We start from the raw sequence: 19,800 nt of genomic DNA on the forward strand, positions 1-19,800 counted from the left end.
TTGGTAAAGGTCTGCATAAAGCCAGTCCATAAAAACTGGAAATGTGGTTGCTTTATCTGATGCCCAAGTCTCAAAACAACAACAGCAACATCAGAAGGCATACAAAGAAACAGGCATACATGATCCAATCAAAGGAACAAAATAAAACTCCAGAAAATGACCTTAAAGAAATGCAGATCTATGAGATGCCTGACAAAGAATTGAAAACCACTGTCATAAAGGTGCTCAATGAGTCAGACAAGAACACAGATAACTAAGTGAAATCAGGAAAATAATGCATGGACAAAATGAGAATATCACAAAGAGATAGAAATCATTTGAAAAGGTCAAACAGAAATTCCGGAACTGAAAAATACAATAACTGAACTGAAAAGCTCACTAGACAAGTTTAACAGCAGACTAGATCAAGCAGAAGAAAGAATCAGCAAATTGAAGAGAGGTTATTTGAAATCATCAAGTCAGAGGAGCAAAAAGAAAAAAGAATGAAGAAAAGTGAAGAGAACCTCAGGAATTTACAGATACTATCAAATGGGCCTACATATGCAATTATGGGAGTCCCAGAAGGTGAAGAGAGAGAGAGAAAGGGACACAGAGCTTATTTAAAGAAATAATGGTCAAACACTTCTCAAATTTGAGGGGGAAAATGGACATACACATTAAAGAAATTCCAATCAGAATAAGTCCAAAGAGACCAACACTGAGACACATTATAATCAAACTGTCAAAAGTCAGAGACAGGATCTTGTAAGCAGCAAGAGAAAAGTGACTTTGTCACATACAAGGGAACTTTCATAAAATTATCAGTGGATTTCTCAGCAGAAGCAGTGCAAGCCAGGAGGGAGTGGGATGATATATTCAAAGTGCTGAAAGGGAAAAAAAAACACAAAAAACTGTCAATCAAGAATACTGTAGGGCTTCCCTGGTGGCGCAGTGGTTGAGAGTCCGCCTGCTGATGCAGGGGCACAGGTTCGTGCCCCGGTCTGGGAGGATCCCACATGCCGCGGAGCGGCTGGGCCCGTGAGCCATGGCCACTGAGCCTGCGTGTCCAGAGCCTGTGCTCCACAACGGGAGAGGCCACAACAGTGAGAGGCCCATGTACTGCAAAAAAAAAAAAAAAAAAAAGAATACTGTATTTGGTAAACTGTCATTCCAAAATGAAGGGGAAATTAAGATTTTTCCCAGGTAAACTAAAGCTGAAGGAGTTCATTACAACTATACTTGCTCTGCAAAAAAAAATGCTGAAAAGAGTCCTTCAAGACAAAACTAAAGGATGCTAGATAGCAACATGAAGTCACATGAAAATAAAAAGTTTTGCAGTAATATAAAAACATGGACAAATACAGTAACTTGTATTAATGTTATTTTGGTGCGTAAGTTCACTTTTAATTCTTGTATAGGATTTACATGAGAAAAATATTTTAAAAACTATAAATATGTTAACAAGTATATAATATAAAAGCATGTAATTTATGACATCAGTAACGTAAAGTGTGGGGGTGGAGCTATATAGGAGGTGATTTTGTATGCAGTTGACGTTAAGTTGTTATCAGATTAAAAATAGAATGTGGGCTTCCCTGGTGGCGCAGTGGTTGAGAGTCTGCCTGCCAATGCAGGGGACACGGGTTCGTGCCCCGGTCTGGGAAGATCCCACATGCCATGAAGCAGCTGGGCCCGTGAGCCATGGCCGCTGAGCCTGCGCGTCCAGAGCCTGTGCTCCACAACGGGAGAGGCCACAACAGTGAGAGGCCCGCGTACCGCAAACAAAAACAGAAACAAAACAAAACAAAAAAATAAAATGTAATATTTTATGTAATTGCAGTGGTAACTACAAAGAAAAATATATATGTGGAATATATACACAAGAACACAAGAAGGAAACCAAAGCATGTCACTACAAAAAAACACAAAGCAAGATAGTAAGAGAGGAAAGGAGGGACAAAAAGCTACAAGACATACGAAACAATAAACAAAATGGTAATAGTAAATCCTTCCCTGTCAGTAATTATTTTACATTTAAATAGACTAAATATCCCAATCAAAAGACATAAATTAGCTGAACTGATTTAAAAAAAAAAATGCAAAAAAGGATGCAATTATATTCTGTCTACAAGAGACTCACTTTAGATCTGAGAACATAGGCTGAAAACAAAAAGGTTGAAAAAATATTTCATGCAAATGGCATCCAAAAAGCAGGGATGGCTATACTGTTTTGTAATCATACAAAATAGACTTTAAGTCAGAAATCATTGCAAGAGACAAAGACATTATATAAGAATAAAAGGTCAGTTCACCAAGAAGATATAACCATTATAAATATTTATGCATGAAACATCAGAGCAAACTTTGAATATAAATATGAAGCAAACTTTGAAAGAATGAAGGTAGAAATAGTTAGTAACATAATCGTAAGAGACATCATACTCCACTTTCAATAATGGATAGAACAACCAGACAGAAGATAAATAAGGAAACAGAAGACATAAACAACACTGTAGACCAATTGCACCTAACCAATGTAATCAGAATACTGCACCCAGCAACTGCAGAATAAATTCTTCTCAAATACACACAGAACATCCTCTAGGAAAGATCATATGTGAGGCCACAAAACAAGTCTCAACACACTTAAAAAGATTGAAATTATACAAAGTATATTTTCCAATCACAGTGGAATGAAACTAGAAGTCAATAGAAGGAAAACTGGAAAATCCACAAGTATGTGGAAATTAACACATTCTTAAACAACCAGTGAGTCAAAGAGGTAGTCATAAGGGAAATCATAAAATACCTTGAGAAAGTTAAAATGAAAACAAGACATATTGCAGCACTATTTACAATAGCTAAGGTGTGGAAGCAAGCTAAATTTCCATCAACAGATAAATGAATGAATAAAGAAGATGTGGTGTATATATACACAATAAAATACTACTCAGCCATAAAAAATAATGAAATAATGCCATTTGCAGTAACGTGGATGGACCTAGAGATTATCATACTAGGTGAAGTAAATCAGACAGAGAAAGATAACTATCATATAATATCGCTTACATGTGGAATCTGAAAAGAAAAAAAAAGGATACAAGTGAACTTATTTCAAAAACAGAGACTCACAGACATAGAAAACAAATTATGGTTACCAAAGGGGAAAAGGGGGTGGGGAGAGGGATAAATTAAGAGGTTGGGATTAACACATATACACTACTATATATAAAACAGATAAACAGGGACTTACTGTCTAGCACATGGAACTATACCCAGTGTTTTTTAATAACCTATAAGGAAAGAGAATCTGAAGAATATATATATATATATATATATATATATATCTGAATCGCTGTGCTGTACATCTGAAACTAACATGATATTGTAAATCAACTATACTTCAGTAAGAAAATAAAAAATAATCTGTGAATAAAAACTTATGGGATGCAACAACAGCAGTACTAACAGGGAAGTTTATAGCTATAAACACATATTAAAAAGAAAAATCTCAAATTAACAACCTAATTTTACAACTTAAGGAACTAGAAAAAGAAGACCCACCAAACCAAAGCTAGCAGATGGAAGGAAATAATAAAAACTAGAAAAGAGATAAATGTAATTGAGAATAGAAAAACAATAGGAAAAAAAGCAATGAAATTAAGAGCTGCTTTATTGACAAGCCTTAGCTAGATTAACTAAGAAAAAGAAGACAACTAAAATTGAAAGAGGGGACATTACAATTGATGTCACAGAAATAAGGAGGATATGAGAATATTATGAACAGTTGTATGCAAACAAACTGGATAACCTAGAAGAAATGGGTAAATTCCTAGAAACATACAACCTACTAATTCTTAAATTGTGAAGGCATGGAAATCTGAACAGACCAATAACTAGTTAGGAGATTGAATCAGTAATCAAACCTCCCAACAAAGAAAAGCCCAAGATGGGATGGCTTCATTGGTGAGTTCTTCCAAATATTATATTTAAAGAAGAATTAACACTAATCCTCCTCAAACTCATACCAAAAAAAATGAAGAGGAAGGAACACTTCCAAGGTCATTCTATGATGCCACCATTATTCTGATACCAAAGCCAGACAAGGATACTACAAGAAAGGAAAACTAGAGACCAAATCCCTAGAAAACACTGATGCAAAAATTCTCGACAAAATACTAGGAAACTGAATTCAGCAGCACATTAAAAGGATTATACATACCATGACCATGTGGGATTTGTTCCTAGAACACAGAGATGGTTCAACATATGAAACTGATCAATGTAATACACCTCATTAACAGAATGAAAGAAAAAAAAATCACAGCATCATCTCAATTGATACAAAAGAGCATTTGACAAAATTCAACATATTTTCAGGATAAAAATACTTAACAGACTAGAAATAGAAGAAAACTACCTGAACATAATGAAAACCATATATGAGAAACCCACAGTGAGCATTATGCTCAATGGTGAAAGACTTAAAGCTTTTCCTCTAAGATCAGGAAGAAGGCAAGGAAGCCCACTCTCAACACTTGTATTCAATATAGTACTGGAAGTTCTAACCAGAGCTATTAGACAAGAAAAAGAAATTTAAAAGTATCTGCATATAAAAGGAAGAAGTAAAATTATCTCTATGCACAGATGATATGATCTTGTATGTAGAAAACTCTGAAGATTCTACAAAACAAACAAAACAAAAACAAAAAAACCTGATTAGAACTAATAAAGGAATTCAGCACAGAAGTCTCATTTTAATATGGATAAGCACTCTCCTCCATATCCAAATACATCCAACACATCATCCTTTTATGAGCAAGGAGGACCAGTTGGGAGATGATGGAATAACTTTGTTCTTTGGTACATTCACAATGCATACTGTTTAAAACTGAAGACTGCCATGTACACTTTTGCACAAACTCTAGGAAGGAAATAGACGGTTGACCAAGTAGGTAAGGAGTCTGTCTGTACGTCTGTGTGTGGGGGATGGATGTGGGAGTATGGTCATGGTGCATGACTTTTCTTATGTAGGAAGATTAGGTAACTGATGACTGTTACATGGCAGCTCTTTAGTGAGGTATTATCTTTTTATTCCCTTAGGTATGGCTTTCAATTGATGGCGGCAACACCTTTGAATTAATAGCTGACTTTCATGATGATATCATAAAGAATACTTATCATAGTTTTTATACTTCAGCTATTACTTTTGTTTCCCAAAGTGGAAAGGTTTACTTGACAAAGGCAGGTGAGGAATTCACTTTTATTGGTATAAGCACTACCTGTGAGCCAGGGATTAGAAGATTTATTTTAAAATCTGCCATATTAATGAACTAATCCTAAGGTCACAGACCTATTAGGGGTGATGGATTTAAAAAAAAATTTTACTGTAATAAAAATAAACATAACAAAATTTACCATCTTAACCATTTTTAAGTGTATAGTTCAGTGGTATTAAATACATGCAGATATTCTGCAAGTATCTCCAACATCCATCTTCATAACTCTTTTCATCTTTAAACTCTATACCCTTTAAAAAATAAATCCCCACTTCCCTCTTCCCCACAGCCTCTCACAGCTGCCATTCTACTTTCTGTCTCTATGATTTTGACTACTTTGGTACCTCATATAAGTGGAATCATACAGTGTTTGTCCTTTTGTGACTAGATTATTTCACTTAGCATAATGTCCTCAAGGATCATCTATGTAATAGCATATGTCAGAGTTTTCTTCATCATTAAGGCTGAATAATATTCAGTTGTATGGTATATATGACATTTTGCTTGTCCCTTCATACATCAGTGGACAATTGGGTTGCTTCCATGTTTTAGCTATTGTGAATAGTGTTGCTATGAACATGGCTATACAGATATATCTTTGAGACCTGCTTTTATTTCTTTTGGGTATATACTCAGAAGTGGGATCGCTGGATCATATGATAATTCTATATTTAATTTTTTGAGGAACTGCAATACTGTTTACACAGCACTGTACCATTTTACATTCTGACTCCCAGTGCAAAAGAGTTCCAGTTTCTCCACATCATTCCCAACCCTTGTTATTTTCTGGTCTTTTGATCGTAATCATCCTAATGGATGTGAAGTGGTTTTTCATTATAGTTTTGATTGCATTTCCCTAATTATTAGTGATGGTGAGCATCTTTTTATGTCCTTATTGGCCATTTTTTAATCTTCTTTGGAGAAATGTCTTTTCAAGTCCTTTACCTGTTTGTTAATCAGATTGCTTGTTTTTAGTGTTGAGTTTTAAGAGTTTTCTATCTATTCTGCATATTAATCCCTTGTCAGATATATGATTTGCAAATATTTTCTCCCATTCTGTGGGTTACCCTTAACTAATTTGGTTATTTCTTAAGTAGTTTTTTGATGCTATTGTAAATGGAATTGTTTTCCTAATTTTGTCTTCTAATTATTCATGTTAGTGTACAGAAATGCAACTGATTGAGTGATGATTTTATATCCTGCTATTTTGCTAAATTCCATTATTAGTTCTAAAAGGTTTCTTTCTTTCTTTTTTTTTTTTGTAGAAACTTTAGGGATTTCTACATATAAGATCACATCATCTGTGAACAGAGATGATTTTACTACTTCCTTTTCAATTCTGATGCTTTTAACTTCTTTCTCTTGCCTAATGGCTCTGGCTAGAACTTCCAGTACTATATTGAATAGAAGTGGTGAGAGTGGGCTTCCTTGCCTTGTTCCTGATCTTAGAGGAAAAGCTTTAAGTCTTTCACCCTTGAGTATAATGTTCACTGTGGGTTTCTCATATATGGTTTTCATTATGTTTAGTTAGTTTTCTTCTTTTTTTATAATTTTTATTGGAGTATAGTTGTTTTACAATATTGTATTAGTTTACACTGTACAGCAAGGTGAATCAGCTATACATATACATATATCCCCTCTTTTTTGGATTTCCTTCTCATTTAGGTCACCATAGAGCACTGAGTAGAGTTCCCTGTGCTATACAGTAGGTTCTCATTAGTTATCTATTTTATACATAGTATCAATAGTGTATATATCTCAATCCCAACCTCCCAATTCATCCCACTCACCACCTCCCATAGTTTTTTTCTATTTCTAGTCTGTTAAGTTTTATCATGAAAGTATGTTGAATTTTGTCAAATGCTCTTTTGTATCAGTTAAGATGATGTTGTGGGTTTTTTTCTTTCATTCTGTTAATGTGGTATACTACATTAATCCGTTTTCATATGTTGTTTGCATTCAATGTTCCTTGCATTACAGGAATAAACCCTACTTAGTCATGATGAATAATCCTTTTAATGGGCTGCTGAATTCTGTGTGCTAGTATTTTGTTGAGGATTTTTGCATCATTACTCATCAGGGATATTGGTCTACAGTTTTCTGTTTTCTGTTTTGATAGTGTTTTTGTTTGGCTTTGGTATCAGGATAACACTGGCTTCATGGAATGAGTTGGGAAATGTTCCCTCCTTTTCAATTTTTTGGAAAAGTTTGAGAAGGATCAGTATTAGCTCTTCTTTAAATGTTTTGTTGAATTCACCAGTGAAGCCATCAGGTCCAGGGCTTTTCTTTGTTGAGAGATTTTTTATTACTAATTCAATCTCCTTACTAGTTTTAGGTCTATTCAGATTTTCTATTTCTTCATGATTTACTTAGTCTTGTAGGGTTTTTTTTCTAGGAATTTTTCCATTTTATTTAGCTTATTCAATTTGCTGGTGTACAGTTGTTTATAATACTCTCTTATAATCCTTTATACTTCTGTAGAAGTAGCAGTAATGTTCTCACTTTCACTTCTGATTTTAGTAATTTGAGTCGTCTTTCTTTTTTTCTCAGTTCATCTAGGTAAAGGTTTATTGATCTTTTCAAAGAATCAACTTTTGATTTTATTGATTTTCTGTCTTGTTTTTTGACTCTCTATTCCATTTATCTCTGCTCTAATCTTTCTTATTTCCTTTTTCCTTGCTAGCTTTTGGTTTACTTTGTTCTTCTTTTTCTAGTTCCTTAAGTTTTAAAGTTAAATTGTTGATTTGAGAAATTTCTTGGTTTTTGTTTTAACAATTTTAATTGAGGTATAATTGACATATAACGTTATATTAGTTTTAGGTATACAACATAATGATTTTATATTTGTAGACATTGCAAAATGATTACCACAATAAGTCTGGTTAACATCCATCACCATACATAGTTACAGATTTTTTTTTCTTGTCATGAGAACTTTAAGATCTACTTTCTGAGCAACTTTCACATATGTAATACAGTATTATTAACTATAGTAACCATGCTGTACATTACAGGTATATGTAATTTTATTGTGCTTAGCTTTATTGCACTTTGCAATATTGCTTTTTTTTAACGAACTGAAGGTTTGTAGCAACCATCCATTTTCAGATGATGGTTAGCATTTTTCAGTGATAAAGTATTTTTAAATTAAGGTATATACATTGTTTTAAAGGCATAATACTATTACACCCTTAATAGACTACAGTCTAGTGTAAACGTAACTTTTATATACACTGGGAAACCAAAAAATCCATGTGACTTGCTTTATTGCAACATTTGCTTTATTGTGTTGGCCTAGAAACAAACTTGCAGTATCTCCTAGGTATTCCTGTACATCTCCATGACTTATTTATTTTATAGTTGGAAGTTTGTACTTTTTGGCTCCCTTCACTCATTTCTTCCTCTCACTGTTGTGGCCTCTCCCGTTGCGGAGCACAGGCTCCGGACGCGTAGGCTCAGCCGCCATGGCTCACGGGCCCAGCCGCTCCACGGCATGTGGGATCCTCCCGTACCGGGGCACGAACCCGTGTCCCCTGCATTGGCAGGCGGACTCTCAACCACTGCGCCACCAGGGAAGCTCTCTTCCTTATTTTTAATGTAAATATTTAGAGTAATAAATCTCCCCCTTAGCACCACTTTCACTTCATCCCATAAGTTTTGGTATATTGTATTTTCATTTTCATTTGTCTGTAGGTATTTTACAATTTCCCTTGTGATTTCTTCTTTGGTAGGTTGCTAGTTCAAATGAGTGTTGTTTAGTTTCCACAATTTTGTGAATTTCCAGTTTTCTTTGTTATTAATTTTTAACTTCATCTCCTTGTGATCAGAGGAGATACTTTGTGTGATATTTATCTTCTTAAGTCTGTTGAAACTTAATTTGTGGTATAACATATGGTCTGTCCTGGAAATTGTTCCATATGCCCTTAAGAAGTGTATGTACTGTTGTTGGGTGGAATGTTCTGTGTATGTCTATTAGATCCAGTTGGTTTACTGCACTGTTTAAGTACTTGATGTCCTTACCTATCTTCTGTCCGGTGTTCTGTCCATAATTGTGAGTGGGGTATTGAAGTCTCCAACTACTGTTGTTTCAGCTGTTGATGTCACAAAATTACATCCTTATACATTGTGTGCCTCCAAACATAAATTAGTAATTCTTTTAAATGCATAAGTCTCCTAAATTATGTAGAAAATGAGATTTGGAGTTACAAACCCAAGTTAACAGTAAGTAATACTAGCTTTTACATTAATCATTTTTTTCTTTAAATGTATTAGTCTCTTAAATCATATAGAAAACACAAGTACACTTACAAACCATTATTCACTTTGCTTCAATGATTTTTCTTTCTGTTCCTCAGACTCGCTAATTTTCATTGTCCTATTTTCAAATTAACTGATTCTTCTACCTTTCAATCCCTCTAGCAAATTTTTTTTTTTTTTTGCAGTACGCGGGCCTCTCACTGTTGTGGCCTCTCACGTTGCAGAGCACAGGCTCCGGATGCGCAGGCTCAGCGGCCATGGCTCACAGGCCTAGACCCGCTCCGTGGCATGTGGGATCTTCCCGGACCAGGGCATGAACCCGTGTCCCTTGCATTGGCAAGCGGACTCTCAACCACTGCGCCACCAGGGAAGCCCCCCTCTAGCAAATTTTTAATTTCAGTTATTGTGCTTTTTCAGCTGTAGAATTTCTTTTTGGTTCTTTTAGTTTTTCTATCTCTTTATTGATATTTCCATTTTGTTCATGTATTATTTTCTTGACTTTTTCCACATCTTCCTTTAGTTTTTTGAATATCTTTAAGATGGAACATTTCTGTTGATTTAATTTTTTCCTTTGAATGGGCTATATTCTCTGTTTTTTTTGTATGCCTTGTGATTTTTTTGTTGAATACTGGACATTTGAATCTAATAATATAGTAGATCTGGAAGTCAGATTCTCCCCCTTCCCCAGGGTTTGCTTTTTTGTTGTTAATGTTTTTGTTTTTTTATTGTTGTGGGCTGTCTCTGTGCCAAGGATTAGCCTGAGATGTAAACTCAAGACCTTCTTAGGTCTTTCCTGAGCCTGTACCTTTCCCCAAGTGTATGTGGTCAGTTTCTAAATTTTCCTTGTGTATGCAGTTGCTTTTGAATGTCCTAGTCTTTCTCCCCAGCTTTACTGAGATATAATTGACATAATATTGTGTAAGTTTAAGATGTACAGTGTAACGATTTAATATATGTATATATTGCAAAACGATTATCACAATAAGGTTAGTTAACACATCAGTCATCTTACATAGTTATAATTTTTTTGTGTGATGAGAACTTTTTAGACTTACCCTCCTAGCAACTTTCAAATATATGTATAGTATTGTTAACTGTGTCACTGTACTGTATGTTGCATCCTCAGAACTTATTCATCTTATAATTGGAAATTTGTCCCCTTCAACCACCTTTACCAATTACCCATTCCCCATTCCCCTGCCACCACACTCCTGGCAACCACCATTCTGCTCTCAATTTCTATTAGTTTGACTTTTTAATAGATTCTACATATAAGTGAGGTCATACAGCATTTGTCTTTCTTTGACTTATTTCACTTAGCATAATGCCTTCTGTTTCATCCATTGTTGCAAATGGCAGGGTTTCCTTCTTTTTAATGGCCAAATAATATTCTATTGTGTATATATACCACATTTTCTTTATCCATTCATCTGTTGGTGAACACTTAGGTTGTTTTCCTGTCTTGATTATTCTGAATAATGCTGCATTGAAAATGGGGATGCAGATATCTCTTTGAGATAGTGATTTCATTTCCTGTGGATATATACCCAAAAGTTGAATCACTGAATCATACGGTAGTTTTATTTTTGATTTTTGTGGAGTCTTCACACTGTTTTCCACAGTGGCTGCACCAATTTACATTCCCACCAACAGTGCTCTCTTTTCTCCACATCTTCACCAACACTTGTTGCCTCTTGTCTTTTTGATAATACCTCAAATGTCCTAGTCTTTAATGTCTGGTTCCCAAAAGGGAAAAAAAAGAGACAAATGATGGGGTAGATAAGGGGGAAGGGCTCAGACCTTTAAATTCCCTGGAAGTCATTTCAGCCAGTGGGGAGTGGACTTGCAACACTGAAAGAGGTGCAACAAGAATGGCCACCCTCCTTTTTGTCTGCACCTCTGTGATAAGAAGCTGCAATCAGCAAACAGAACACAGATCCCCAATATTTGGAGAACAAGGTCCTTTTTGCCCACACTGGCTCCTGGAAGCTGTGTGCAACAGCCCCAGGAACACATGCATGACTGCCTGCCCTGAGGCTAGAGGTGGAGGATGGGTAGCTTCTACTGTGCTAAGGGCTGAAATTAACCACAATTTACTACCCGAATCTTCCTCTGGAAGTTGCAAGCCTTCAATAGACTCCAGAGTTCCCAAACTATTACATCAGATAGATTCTTCCAGTGCAATTGTTGTCCAAGTGGGGAGAGAGATTTCTAGTACATCCCATCTTCCCAAAATCCTCTGGTGGGGGGGGTGTGTGGTGATGATGGATTTTTAGGATCTACAAAAATAGGATCCTATGAACAACCCTAAAGCAGGGGGACTCTGAAACATCATGCTTTATTCTCATTTACAATTTCAGTGATTTTTTTTACCCTCCCAAAGACAAATAATAATAGCTCCCACTCACTGAGCTACTATAGTTGTACTCAGCATGTTACAAATATCATCTCATTTAATATTCACAACAACCAAGTTGAAATAGGTAATGTTAAATTACTTTTACAGTTTAAATTGATATGATTAAACTCACACAGCTTGGGCTTCCCTGGTGGTGCAGTGGTTAAGAATCTGCTTGCCAATGCAGGGGACACGGGTTCGAGCCCTGGTCCGGGAAGATCCCACATGCCACGGAGCAAGGAAGCCTGTGTACCACAACTACTGAGGCTGCGCTCTAGAGCCCACGAGCCACAACTACTGAAGCCCATGTGCCTAGAGCCCATGCTCCGCAACAGGAAACCACCGCAGTGAGAAGCCTGCGCACTGCAACGAAGAGTAGCCCCCGCTCACCGCAACTAGAGAAAGCCCATGTACAGCAATGAAGACCCAGTGCAGCCATAAATAAATAAATAAATAAATTTATAAAAATAAAAAAAATAAAGTCACACAGCTTGTAAGAGGTGGAGGTGGGTAAATGATATATGGCTCTCCATTTACTTGGTTTGGTAATTTTGTCATTGATGTCAAATTGCGTCATTGATGTCATTGATCAAGCCTACATAGCTCCTCTCAGTTTGCACAGTTGAAAGGAAAAATTCATATTGATTGATCTTATTGACAGATGCCTCCCTGCTTCCAACACAGTTAAATTTTGTTAACCTGTCTTGGAGCCTAGAATGATAAAGGGACATGGCTCTCAATTTATCTCTATCTCTATGATCTGCCTTTTCATGTTGTCATTCAGTTATTGAGGCTTTGAGATCTTGTCTTGTTGAATCTATTAATTCATTAAAGTCTTTTGATGCAAAATACAGAGGAAATTTTACCTTATCTTGGGATATGCTTTGTCCGACTGGATTCTTTATATCTCTTATATGCTATCAGTGCCTTCCTATTCTGCCTTTTCCTCTCCCCTTCCCTCCCCTATTCTACCTTCTTCTTTACCCCTTTCCTCCCTCACATCTTCTCCTCCTTCTCTTCCTCCTCCTCCTCTTTTTCTCTGGTTCATCACTAAAGTGTACAGCACTGGTAGATCTTCAGTTTGCTCTGATGCAATGTGGGTAAATTATTCTTGAGACTGTTTGCTTCACCTCATCTAGGTAGCACTTGATTCATTCCCTCAACTCAGTAAAGGACCTTGGAAGGTGGTGAACCTGACTTCACTTAAGAGGGCTGGTTTTTCCCTTTGCTTTTCCTTTGGAAACCATCTCATCCACTGTCAACCTCTGTCTCCTTAGGAGGATATTACTGAGAGTCCTCAGGATTTTGTTGATTTACCTTCCTTCTCTCTATATTGCTTTAAAGGGTTAGACATAGAGTAGTGTGACCTGTTACATCAGAAGTTTCTCTTCCTTTCCTTAGCTCATACTTTTCTACCTTTTGGCATAATATGGTTCTTTTGTTGTTGTTGTTGATTCCTGCTGGTGGTTTTGTTTACTCCAATTTATTTATTTGTTAAAATATACACAACACAGATTTTAACATTTTAATTTCTTTTAGGGGTATGGCTCAGTAGCATTAGGTATATTCACATTGTTGTGCAACCATCATCACCATCCATCTCCCTCCAGAATGTTTCCATCTTTCTAAACTTAAACTCCATAGCCATTAAACAATAACTCTCCATTCTCTCTTCCCTCCAGCCCCAGGCAACTACTTTCTGTCTCTCTGAATCTGACCACTCTAGATACCCCATATAAGTAGAATCATACAGTATTTGTCCTTTTGTGACTGACTTATTGATTTAATATGTCTTCAAGTTTCATCCATGTTGTAGCATATATCAGTACTTCATTCCTTTTTATGGATGAATAATATTTTATTATATGGATTTGGCACATTTTGTTTATCCATTCATCAGGATATTTGGGTTGATGGACATTTGATGTTTTTTACACTGTTTTGGCTATTATGAATAATACTATTATGAACATCTGTGTACAAGTTTTGTGTAGACATATGCTCTCAGTTCTTTTGGGTATATACTTAGGATTCTCATTGCTAGGTCGTATGGTAACTCTATGTTTAATGTTTTGAAGAACTGTCAAACTATGGCTGTACCATTTTACATTCCCACCAGCAATGTATGAGGATTATTTCTCTACATCCTCACCAACACTTATTATTATCTGTCTTTTTAAAATTTTAGTTACTGTAGTGGATGGGAAATTGTATCTCGTGGTTTTGATTTGCATTTCTCTAATGACTAATGATATTAAGAATCTTTCCATGTGTCTATTGGTCACTAATATATCTTCTTTGGAGAAATACTTATTCAAATCCTTTGCCAATTTAAAATTGAGTTAATTGTTTTTTTATTGGTGAGTTATAAAAGTACTTTATATATTCTGAATGTAAGTCCCTTAAGAGATATATGATTTGCATGTATTTTCTCTCATTCTATGCATTTTTTACATTCCTGATGGTGTTTTTTTGTGGCACAAACGTTTTAAATTTTAACCAAGTCCAATCTCTTTTTCCTTTTGTTGTTTGTGATTTTGCTGTCTTATCTAAGAAACCATTGCCTAATTCATGAGCATGAAGCTTTACTCTTAATGTTTTCTTCAGAGAGGTTTATATTTTTCATACATTTTAAGGTTCATTTTTTCAGGTGTTCATGAGATAATAAAACTACCAATTGTGAAAAAAATAATGCTGAAATTCAATAACTTAATAGGCAAGGAAGATCTACCTTCACTACTAGTCTCCTACTAGCCATCCATTTTACATTTGGTAGTGTATATATGTCAATGCTATTTTCTCACTTCATCCCAGCTTCCCCTTCCCCTAATAGGAAGCTACCGCATAGCACAGGGAGATCAGCTCCATGCTTTGTGATGACCTAGAGAGGTGGGATGGGGAGGGTGGGAGGGAGGCTCACAAGGGAGGGGATATGGGGATGTTTGTATACATATAGCTGATTCACTTTGTGGTACAGCAGAAACTAACACATTGGAAAGCAATTATACTCCAATAAAGGTTTAAAAAAAAAAAAGAAATACAGTTTCCCCGAAGGTAGATCTCCCAATGTTCAAGTACACTTTTATAGATCATTGGGTAAGTTTGGAGATTGGGTAAACTTGGAGATACCTGATTAGGTATAACCAGAGTAGGAAATATACTAATTGTCTCCAAGACAAGAATGGGTCTGGGGGGTTTTGTTTGTTTCTTTGTTTTTAACATTGCCAGCATTCTTGACTGTCCAAGCTTAAAACCAGGTTCTTCTGGTCTTGTAAGTCTATGATATGATTCTAAACAACAAGCTTTCTAAAGGTTTCTGATATGACTTCATAAAGCATGGTTTCTAAGGCCTTGATCCTGCGTCCTTGATGCTCGCCAGCAGGAACAGTTTTACCATCATAATATCTCCTCAATGGTCCTTCCTTATTCAAGGATAAGTAGAGAGCACAAAATTCTGATTCTAGTCCCTCAGATCTTCCCCACAATGTTTATTCTCGTTTCTGTCAATAAAATTTTGTTCAATTTATGTTGGTATCAAGGTTAATCTTGTGGTTAATTTGTCTGAATCATTTGTTGAGACAGAAGGTGTGCAGTAGTAGCATTTAGAATTCTGACGGTCAGGCATCCTGTGACTGTGAAATAAACAAAAATAACTATCAGTATCATTGGGAGGGGTTGGAAAGTAGAGCAAGCTATGGAACATTCCCAGTACTTTGGAAAGGTCCCACATGCCCTTTCTTGTCAGTATACTTCTAAGGGTAGCCATTATCCTGACTTCTAATGCCATAGATTAGTTTTGCCTGGTTGTGAACTTCATATAAGTAGAATTATGTGGTATATATATATATATATATATATATATATATATATATATATTTTTTTTTTTTTTTTTTTTTTTTTTTTGCAGTTCGCGGGCCCTCACTGTTGTGGCGTCTCCCGTTGCGGAGCACAGGCGGCTCCGGACGCACAGGCTCAGCAGCCATGGCTCACGGGCCCAGCCGCTCCGCGGCCTGTGGGATTTTCCCAGACCAGGGCATGAACCCATGTCCCCTGCATCGGCAGGTGGACTCTCAACCACTGCGCCACCAGGGAAACCCCTGTGGTATATATTTTATGTCTGACTTTTTCCAGTCAATATTATGACTTTGAGATTATGACTAATATTGTCACAAGTATTAGTAATTTACTCTTTTTCACTGCTGCGTGGTCCTCCATGGTCTGAATATACAACAATTTATTTATCCATTCCACTGCTGGTAGGTATTTGAGTTGCTTCCATTTGGAGCCTATTACGAATAAAGCAGTTATGAACATTCTTGTGTAAGTCTTTTGTTAGACAGAGCTTTCATTTCTGTTGGGTATAAATGTCAGAATGGAATTACTACATCTTAAAGTATATGTTTGTTTAGCTTTTTGTGAGAAAAAATATTAAATGCTGCCAACATTTTTCCAATGTGATTTTATCAATTTACTGTCCCACCAGCAACATGAAGGAATTCCAGGTGCTCCCTCTTCTGGCCAACACTTAGTATTGTCTTTTAAATAGTAAGCCATTATGGTGAGTGTGTAATGGTATCTCATTGAAGATTTAGTTTCCATGAATAATAATGTTGAGCACATTTTCACATGTTCACTGGCCAATCTTTTTTTAAAAATTTTATTTATTTTTTGTGTGTGTTGGGTCTTCGTTGCTGTGCACGGGCTTCCTCTAGTTGTGGCAAGCGGGGGCTACTCTTCGTTGCGGTGCATGGGCTTCTCATTGCGGTGGCTTCTCTTTGTTGCGGAGCACGGGCTCTAGGCGCGGGGGCTTCAGTAGTTGCAGCATGCAAGCTTCAGTAGTTGCAGTGCTTAGGCTCTAGGGCGTGCAGTCTTCAGTAGTTGTGGCATGTGGGCTCAGTAGTTGTGGCACATGGGCTCAGTAGTTGTGGCTCGCGGGCTCTAGAGTGCAGGCTCAGTAGTTGTGGCACACAGGTTTAGTTGCTCCGAGGCATGTGGGATCTTCCCAGACTAGGGATCAAACCCGTGTCCCCTGCATTGGCAGGCGGATTCTTAACCACTACGCCACCAGGAAAGTCCCTTACTGGCCAATCTTTGTATCTTTTTTTGTAAATTATCTCTTCAAGTCTTTTTAATAAAATTTTATTGGATTGCCTTTTTTCTTATTGATTTCTATGAGTTTTTAATGTATTATGGATATGAGTCCTTTTTTAGAAATATAATTTGCAAACATCTTTTCCCAATTAGTGGCTTGTAATTTTTATTCTTTCCATGGTATCTTTGGATGAACAAAATTATTAATTTTTTTAAAAATAAATTTATGTATTTATTTTTGGCTGCATTGGGTCTCCGTGGCTAAATAGGCTTTTCTCTAGTTGCATCAAGCAGGGACTACTCTTCGTTGTGGTGCATGGGCTTCTCATTTCGGTGGCCTCTCTTGTTGCAAAGCATGGGCTCTAGGCGTGCGGGCTTCAGTGGTTGTGTCATACGGGCTCAGTAGTTGTGGCTTGCAGGCTCTGGAGCGCAGGCTCAGTAGTTGCAACACACGGGCCAAGCTGCTCCACGGTACGTGGAATCTTCCCAGACCAGGACTCAAACCTGCGTCCCCTGCACCAGCAGGCAGACTCCCAACAACTGCGCCATCAGGGAAGTCCAAAATTATTAATTTTTAAACGATCAATTTCTCAGCCTTTTCTTTATAGTTAGTGCTTCTTGCTTCGTATATCCTGTTTAAGGAATCTTTGTCTATCCCAAACTTATGATGATATTCTCCTGTTTTCTTCTAGGAGATTAATTATTTTAGATTGCTTATATAGGTCTGTTTAAGATTTCTAATTTTGTGTGTGGTGAGGTAAGGTTCCTTCTTCCCCATACAGCTGTCAGGTTCTCTACGCTGGCCTTGGGCTGGATATTCAAGGTCATAAGTTGGTTGTTTTGTTGTTGTTATTGTTGTTGTTTTTGGTAAGCTTTCTAATACATCCAATAAGTCATACTAAAACCCATGATTGTTATTGTAATCAAGCACAGCCACCCCATTTGATCACCTAAAGTCTTGCCCTCCACAGACCTACTCCATCCAATATAATCTGAGTAATTGTGTTGCCCGTGCTTGGTACGGATTGCCAGTTCACAATATCTGCCAGGCATAACAAGTCATCTTTGCATTCCTTAAATGTATAAGCTACTCAGTCCCAGAATCCCACTTTGATACTGTTTCTAGGGACATGTCTGGTAAAAAAAAAAAAATACTGTATCAGTAATAATCCTGGCAAGAACCTAGTACCACTCAAGTGTTTCACCTGAAGAGCCTTTATGAGGGAATTATTTGCAGAATGGTGGACAGAGTTAAAGGAACCAATAATAATATTAAAATACCCAGAGACTAACAATGGAAGAAAGCCATTACAGTCCCTTTAGTTAAAGGGGTAATGCAAATAAATAGATCATAGATAGATTGATAGATAGACAGACAGACTTCTCTTTCCTTCCCTTGTTATTATCTCCTGCTAGTGCCTTTCACTGGCCAAACCCATTCAGAATCCAGCTGGAAACAGAGTGGAAGTATTAAAATACACAGGGGTGAGCCTTTCAGTGCACCAAATAGGGAAGAGGAAGTCTGAGAATGGATCCAGGGGAATGGGCAAATAGAGAATAAACACATATTATGAAACAGAAGTCAACATAGACTAAGCAAGATTACTTTGAAAATAGTAAAAATATTTAATACCTCAGAAAACTAAACTAAATTGGCAATATAAATTATTAAAAATTATAGATATAAACTATAGAAACATGTCCACATATAGAATGAATAAATAATTAGAAAGAATCTCGGATGACAAATATAGATGCTAAAGATTGAGAAATTGCAAGTGGTAGGGATTTTCAGTGATGAACAAAGGTGGTGGCTCTGTATTTCTCTTCCTGGCACATTGTAGCCCTCTGATATGAATGAATGGATGTGTAAATACTGAAAATAGGAAGAATAAAGGAAACCAAAATTGATAAAACATTAATTTTTTTAACTAAAAGCAAAACCAATAATAAAAGCAAAACCACTTCTGAATTATTTGAAATAGAAAATGTAAAGCCAGGGACTTCCCTGGTGGCACAGTTGTTAAGAATCCACCTGCCAATGCAGGGGACACGGGTTTGAGTCCTGGTCTGGGAAGATCCCACATGCCGCTGAGCAACTAAGCCCTTGTGCCACAACTACTGAGCCTGTGCTCTAGAGCCCGTGCACCACAACTACTGAAGTCCGCACGTTCTAGGGCCCATGAGCCACAACTACTGAGCCCATGCTCTGCAACAAGAGAAGCCACCACAGTGAGAAGCCCGCACATCACAACGAAGAAGAGCCTACACTCACCGCAACTAGAGAAAGCCCGTGCACAGCAATGAAGATCAAATGCAGCCAAGAAAAAAAAAAATTTTTAAAGCACACCAAAAAATCAAGCCAGCCTTGGATTTTTCTGCTACAACAATGAATATCACATATTCTTTTAAAGAACTTTCAGAGAAAAATATTACCTAAGAACCAACTCAACTGGTTGTTCATATGCAAAACCAACAGAAGAATGTTGTAAACATATTTCATCAAATGTGAGCTTCATTGAGTGTAAGATGCACTTTGTTCTATTAACACAAAGAAAGGAAAAACTCTTCCAGTTAAACTTTAACACAGTGTTTTAACAGTGATCGTGGATGATGCATGGACTGTGCTGACATTTCCCCAGCGTTCTGTGTGATAAGGCAATAATTTCATGTGTATCTCCATAGTAAAACATAATGTCATTTCATCTACTTGTAGGTTTCTTTTTTCTTAGGTCTTATAAAATACTTGGTGATTGTTCTACAAGAAAATGTGGCAGTGTGGTAATTCTTTAGCGA

At 36.7% G+C, this 19,800-nt stretch overlaps 1 protein-coding gene across 1 annotated transcript in view; it reads left to right on the forward strand.

The window, feature by feature from the left end:
- The window catches only part of CATSPERB (cation channel sperm associated auxiliary subunit beta), a gene marked incomplete at its 3' end in the record, with an annotated part of 166,814 nt that overhangs the window by 97,484 nt on the left and 49,530 nt on the right, over positions 1–19,800 (forward strand). The window contains exon 15 of the mRNA XM_079912794.1: positions 5,083–5,227. Coding sequence (XP_079768920.1) covers positions 5,083–5,227 — 145 coding nt within the window. The remainder of the gene's footprint in view (positions 1–5,082; positions 5,228–19,800) is intronic.

The sequence above is a fragment of the Stenella coeruleoalba genome (assembly GCF_951394435.1).
Source record: "Stenella coeruleoalba genome assembly, chromosome: 2".
Taxonomy (NCBI): Eukaryota; Metazoa; Chordata; class Mammalia; order Artiodactyla; family Delphinidae; genus Stenella; species Stenella coeruleoalba.